Source organism: Centropristis striata, chromosome 2 (genome assembly GCF_030273125.1).
Source record: "Centropristis striata isolate RG_2023a ecotype Rhode Island chromosome 2, C.striata_1.0, whole genome shotgun sequence".
Lineage (NCBI taxonomy): Eukaryota > Metazoa > Chordata > Actinopteri > Perciformes > Serranidae > Centropristis > Centropristis striata.
Genome location: NC_081518.1, coordinates 10,959,494 through 10,966,802, shown reverse-complemented (window position 1 = coordinate 10,966,802; position 7,309 = coordinate 10,959,494). Strand labels below are relative to the sequence as shown.

General features: G+C 36.2%; 2 protein-coding genes across 2 annotated transcripts in view; one reads left to right on the top strand and one right to left on the bottom strand.

Moving 5' to 3' along the window:
- Window positions 1-7,309, top strand: part of LOC131984178 (myomesin-2-like) — a 44,528-nt gene that overhangs the window by 2,858 nt on the left and 34,361 nt on the right.
- On the bottom strand, window positions 479-6,042 carry rnaset2 (ribonuclease T2). The gene is made up of 10 exons (XM_059349089.1): window positions 5,886-6,042; window positions 4,777-4,854; window positions 4,528-4,582; window positions 3,613-3,662; window positions 2,940-2,997; window positions 2,704-2,768; window positions 2,065-2,178; window positions 1,908-1,953; window positions 1,561-1,635; window positions 479-1,401 (listed from the first exon to the last, which is right to left on the bottom strand). The coding sequence occupies exons 2-10, from the start codon at window positions 4,845-4,847 to the stop codon at window positions 1,198-1,200; spliced, it is 738 nt and encodes a 245-aa protein (XP_059205072.1). The 5' UTR covers window positions 4,848-4,854; window positions 5,886-6,042; the 3' UTR covers window positions 479-1,197.

Sequence of the window (7,309 nt, the reverse complement as noted above, 5' to 3'; positions counted from 1 at the left end):
CAAAAGAAGCATGTCGGAAGCATGTGTAACATCAGTAAAAGTAAAAACATTTTCTACAAGTATTTTATCTACATTGGCCTCCAGCATGTTGTGACAAATGATCTGAATATTGAAAAAGCATTTACTTAATAAAAAAGAAATCCAATCACCCACGCAAAAAAATGGCACTTAATAGGTTGCACATGAGCGCACAAATGTATAAAATATTGCCAGCAGATTCACAACATATGCACTAGAGTTTGACATCTTTAAGACCAATAACAAGAAGTAAGAGTCACCTGTAAATCTGAGGCTAGGCTCCAATCTTTGGCAGATACCTCACATAAACTCTCCATCTGCCCGCCGGCCTGCCTGACCTGAACTCACCACAATGCCCCCTGTTGAGCTGTGGAAAAAACATGCTGTGCACTATATCGGATTCATCTACTAGCAAGGGTCAGGAAGGGACATAATTCCATTAAAACACTACGTAGTAGAGGTTTTTGTAGGAAATAAAAAGAACATTGCACTTAAAAGAGTTTCTTTTCCAAGTACCTGTCACAATCAGAATTTTCAAGCACTTCAAAGATGTTTTCAGCCTGCTCTGATTGTATGAGGCTTTTTTTTCAATACATTATCATTAAAGGAACAATTCAACCCAAAATAAAAAATACAGAATTTTCCTTGTGTCCTTAGTAGTATTTATCAGTCTAGATTGTTTGGGCGTAAGTTGTCGAGTGTTGGAGGTATCAGCTGTAGAGATGTCTGCCTTCTCTGAAATATTATTAGATGGCACTTTGCTTGTGGCACTCCTATTGCAAAATAAAAGAAAAAGAGTGATGTCGGTTTCTCGTTACTCAAGATAATCCATAGACCTTGTTGTGGGCAGTTTCATGTAGTAACTGATTTCTTTCAACAACCTTGATTCAAAAAAAGTTTGGACATGGTGTAAAACAGAAATAAACAGCACCACAGGCCAAATATCAAAACAAATCTAGATTTATATTAAATAGTGCTACAGGTAAGAGAAAACATTTTATTTTGTGGGTAAACGGTTTCTTTAAATTCATGACAGTCATTTTAAAGCCTGAGAAAAATGTAATCATAGTCCTCCACTGTGTGTTCACATGTTAAATCACAGTACAGTTGATTTGTTTGTATGTTTTTGTGCATCTAAAAGGAGGGTTGTAGTGTACTGCTACATTTCAGTTTGTGCATTTATGCATTTTCTGAAAGTGGTGGGTAGTAAACTGGCATATCATGGTCACACACATTGAACCCAGATGCCTTGTCAGCAGCAATGAGATTGTCCCATTCTCCCTTAAATATCGTCTCCATTGTAAACTGTTTCTCACAGTCCATGAGGGTAAAGTCGCGGTCGAAACAGATCTCGATCTGCCCCAATGTCTGGAAATCCGCATTCTGTGAAACACAAAAATACAGTCATCATTAGAAACATAGCCCTAATACAACGATACTAGACACAAAAAATACACCTAGAAATTTCTCAAAAGCAGGACCATAACAAACACAAACAGTAAACCATGATTTCGTCATTTGAAAGAAATGAGGTATTTATACCTTTGATGGATGGATACATTGGATCTTAGGTTTGATGCCGTAGAAGTTCTCTATGACTCCTTCAACTTGTGAAAGCTACAAACATTAGGAACAGAGCAGAAAAGTTAGAGGCACAGGTATGTGTATGTGTGTGTGTGTGTATGTGTGTGTGTGTGTGTGTGTATATATATAATAGAATATATAGTGTATATATATATATATATATATATAATAGAATATATAGTGTGTATATATATATATATATATATATATATAATATCACAGATATTTAGTGAGATGCTCAATTCTTAACACCACTATGTGAGATTTTTAATCATAATTTGACATAAATATAAAAATAGACCTACTTTGTAGTATTTTTCTGAAGGGATGATGTCAAACTTCTTCAGGATGCTACAATAACAGAAACATATATTTATATTTGAGGCTTTGAGGGGTTCATGCTTTTATCCAGAGTGATTTAAAATAAACATCAAAACAATACTGAGAACCAAAAAATTTCACCTGTCCAAATCCACTTTATGGTATAGTTCCAGTGCCTTGCTGAAGTATTTGTGTTGACTGTCCAGAGAAGGTGCTTTGGCCGCACATGTACCATGTTTGTGCCACTCGTACTTCCTGTTTAAGCAAACGAGTAGCAGTAAATTTTACAATGATAATGTGCAAAGTGATGCCAGGAATACACTACATGATGATAATAATAATAATGTCAATGTGCGTCGGAACTGGATAACGATAAATATCTGAACAAAGTTTGTGGCTTTTTTAAGTATATAAAATCCAGTCAGGTCAACCAATATACAATTTGTTCTTTTAATTATGTTCTGTCTGAAAATAAGGTCATACATATGATGTAAACAGTGTGATATAGTAAAGTACAAATATGTCCCTTCCTACAGTCATCATTAATATATAGTAATATGGTCTTTATTATCTTTATGTCAAATTACTTCCGGATCTAAATCCACTGAGGAGGCATTGACAACACAGACAACCAAACAAACAATGCATGTGCAGTTGTAAAGACAACATAATATGTTTTTATAGTGCAGTACTATAGTATATATAATTAGAACACATCAAACTAAAAAAAAGTGTCATAGGCAGAAAAAAAATGAATTGATTGATTGATTGACAACATACCAGAATTCAGGAGATAAGGGCTTAAGCAAGTCAGGCCAACTCTTCGTCATGTCTGGAAGCAGATCCTAAAAAACACACACCAAAAGATTTTATTTATCTGTTTGTATCCTAGCAAGAAAAATTATATTGTCATCAGTGTAAACTGAGCAACTAAAGATTTATGAAAACAAAATAAATTACTTTTGTGAATTTTACATCCAGTTTTTAAGATACATTCAGCCTGAACAGTGTTGTACCTCTATTTCGGATGAGTTGAAATGCCATGATGAATTGCAGTCAATTCCTTTATCTGGCCTGGAAAACAGTAAAATTCACAATATTAGATATCTTGCATGCCCTTTGTTACTTACAGAGAGAACATTTTCAGACTAATATGTACCCTTAACAACAGGTAGTTGTTAAAAGATACAATGTGTAACTGGCCAACTGACAATTTACCTTTCACCCAACTAATACATGATTTACTAAATACAGTGACAGTACTTGTCAATTATGGAGCTAAACACTCCAGGGAGTTAACCATTGCACATCTCTTAAATGCAGTCTGTGTGTAATGGTAGGTGTTATTTTCAGATGTAAACTAAAGCTGGTAATGTTGCACAGCTAACAGTGTAACTGCATCTACTTCCTTCTACACAGCTAACAGTGTAACTGCATCTACTTCCTTCTATCGGAGGGTCGACTGGACACCACCACAGTGACTCACTATCACTGAGTATGATGGATATCTTTGCAACACAGTACACAGATGTCTTTGACATAGCTGTGTCTGTTTTTCCAACTCTGTAATCTTAGTTCATTCCTATGAACTATTCTAATGTTTTAACAAAAAATCTGGCCTTATCTGTAAGTAACATCTGCCATGCTGATCGAGAAAAGACTCTTATCCGATTACATACAAACACATACCAGAGTCCATGTAGTGTCCAGTAACTGATGTTGACATGACATTTTTCCATCTGAAATGTGAAATATTCGTATTGTTATTCCATCTGGACACATAATCCCAATTTACACTATTCTTTTAACAGTGATTAACATTCACTATAATCAATTGGCCATGACTCATTGAGTTGGAAAATGAAAATCTGTCACAACATTAGTGAAAGTGCATGAATAACAAAGGTCTGAAATAAACAGAAGGCAAATTTTGGAGAGTTGTAACTAGAGTACAGTCTAGAGTAGATAGACTATCGTTGAGTAGACTAATCAATTAATTGTTTATTAATGTAGCACCACTAGGTTCACTGTTTGTTCTCCACAAAAAGAATTGAGCAATGAATGAAATTAACACTTTAATGACGCAGTATGTCTTGCAAGTTGTTTTTATTTTGCCAACCAGCGTACATTTCAAAAAAAGGTCTTTCTTTTCCACTAAGAAAAGTCACACTGTGGGACGGAAAGTGGAACTTCTTGGCTTTGTAGTTAAGGGTCTACATGCATTTCTCCTTAGTTGAGTCTTTGTATGTTGAAATTTGGTGTTTGGTTTGGTATAAAAAGGGAGAAAATTGCTGTCAAAGCCACAAAAAAGGGATGTGTGTTTTGCATTGTGACTTTTGGAATGGTTAAAACTGCATCTTCCCATATAGAACAGACTTTTGCCTAATCAAACCAGATTGTTGACACACAGCCAGTCTCATGACTCAGGCATAGACATCACATGATTTTTAAGGATGAAATGCTGCTTTAGTGATACAGTATATACGAGATGCTTATTTTCCTACTGCAATATTTTAAATTGTGTTCTGTGATTCAGCTCTATTGCATCTTTAAAAAAGGGCAAAATATTAAAGACTAAACAACTAAAAGCAGGATAAAACTCACCTTACAGAAGGTGGTTGGCCAGTGGTGGGTCAGGATCAGTTTGGTCCACATGTGTCTGAAATACACACACATATACAATATTTTTTTAGTGGAGTCCAGTTTGTTTATTCGTAACAGAATGACAAGGACATGTTATATATTGAAAGTTGTATGGTAATTTACTAGATATACAAATAAAGAGCCAGAAAAGTAGTTCATTAGACCATGTACCATTATTTTCATATGTACATCACGTTCAGTTGTACTTACGGTGGTGAAATCACATAGGCAGATGTCAAGGCTGCTGCCAGGCAGAGCAGAAGAGGGAAGCACAGCCTCATGTCTGACCTTAAAGTAGATAACACACTTGTCCGCTTATTTTGTGTATAACTCTGTATTGAGCATCAGAACAACCTGAGATTCCTGCTACATCCATATTAAAACAACTTTGAGAGTGCAGAATTGGTTAAAAATGTGACTGTGGAAAATGCATGCATTATTATCAAGGTACATTTCTGTAAGAATGGATTAAACCATGTAATACACAAATGACAGTTGTTGGACTTATTCAAGGAAGAGACGCGAACTGGCTCATGTGCACAGTGGCAGAAAAACAGGTTGTGGCTTTAACTGGAGGAAGTGAGTGGTTATTAAGACCTCATGTGACAACTTTATTGGGCAATCAACCAAAACATTAAACATAGCAACTTCTAACTCAAATACACAAAGAAGAACCGAAAATGCGCTTGAAAGCAGATATACTACCAGGGCCAGTCAATCATGTCGGCGACTATTGATCTATTTAATAATAAGAAATGAGCTAACGTTCATACTGAGACTGGCAACAGCGATAATCACAGTATCTCTGCTGAAGTGTGCAGTCGTGCGGTGAAATTCCCACTCAAGATACAATTGTCCCGTTTGTGGCAGTACAACACAAAGAAAGTTCTACGAAACATGCCCTGCTACAAGCAGCAGTCGGCAACAATACCAAAGACGTACTCATGCACTTCCTCGAGACATAGCAGCAACCACAGGAAGAAAGTATGTTAACAACAACTTGTTATCGCACTCGGAAATGAACTGTTTAAAGTTAACAAAGAGACGGTGACTGGCAGTTTTGAATCCAAGGGTCAGACGCAACAAATAAACATATATAACAACATAACATTAACCAACTTAATTAGAAACTACAGTACGTACATACACACATAAACGTTATAACTAAGCAGAGCTAAAAACTGGAAATATTAAGGGCAGTTAATCATTAGCTAACTTACAATACTCAACTAAACTAACACTCTTCAGTTAGACCACAGCGAACAGAAATGAACTTCAACCGTTGGTTTAAACAGATGTAATGTTTAAAATGACCTCACCTTCTGTCTGGTGTGTTGCACGAAAGATCTGTAGTGGTTACTCAAGCGCTGCGTACTTTATCTTTAAAACCCCTAAATAAATAGGCGAATTACACTTCATAGAGTGAAGGGGAACAGTCTGTTGTTTATGTGCCGCAGCTGCTTCACTACCTGCTTGTCTGCTTAGCCAATCGTTGACGCCGTATACGTCATGCGTCATCACGTGTTAGGATGGGTGGCTCGATTTATTGACCGGCTTCCCTTGTCCAGAAGACTTGCAGTGATGATCTGAAACTAGGTTCTCTGATTTTACAAGAGAGCCTGCATTACAGGGGGATAGTTAAACCTAAGGTTGTCATGTTACAGAAGGAATTATTATCAGACTTTGTAACGTCAAACGTCAGTTTTCTAACAAAGCTGTCATTCTGGAGAGATCATACCAGATGAAAACAGTCCTTGAACAGCTTCAGTGCTGAGGCAATAAAGTTTGTCAACAGAACGGCAGTTTGGCAATCCATTCACCAAAATGGAATAAGCTGTCTGTAGTCAGTTATATTAAAAGGGTGCTTAACAACCACACAAAATAAATCATTAATGTTATTAAGTGTATGTATTTGATGTTATAAATTGCTCTCTTTTTTTCAAGATAGATAGTCAAGATAAAGGGGACATCAACAGTTGGGCTACATTAATTATATAGTGGGGGATTTAAGAACGTAATTTATGTTTATCTCCTTTGTTACTCTGAACATTCATGTCTTTTCAGCTGTTGCAGTTTTTGGCAAGCTGCCATACTTTATGCCTCTAAGCTCAACTGAAATCATGTGACCTAAACAGAAGTTTGCAAAGCCCAGTAATGAAGACACTCTGTAGTTAATGAAAGGGACAGTTGATATAATTTTGTGATCCAAGATTTAAAAAAAAAAAAACAATGGTAGGCCTATGTGTATGATGAGTACAGTGTTGTGTTTTTTTTCTTCTGAAAATGGGTGTATACCAAATAGTCCCAATAGAGAGACAGCTAAATGTATTGCATGCCTACCTGATGTTTCTTCGATGAAAGACAAATATTCAGTGAGACATTCTCCTTTGTAAATTGCTCTGCACTAACGATTCATAATTTAAAGTTAATCGGACAGGCCTGACTTATTTAATGTATGAAGTGCCCAGGGGTTCCTCTTTCATAATGACTCATTATAAGGCAATGTGTAAAATTAAGCATGTCAGGGGACTAAAATGAGAGAATAATTCATCTTGTAATGTCTCCAGGGACTAGAATGTCAAAAGGTGTTGCTTGGAATAGTCAAAAAGTCATAATCTCCAACAGGAAGAAGCAGCGCTCGATCATCCAACAAAGCTGTACAAATATTTTAAATTTTAGATACTATTTCTTCCTCGTTCAGCTTGTCTAACATATACCACCACTTAATTTAACTGGAGGCCTG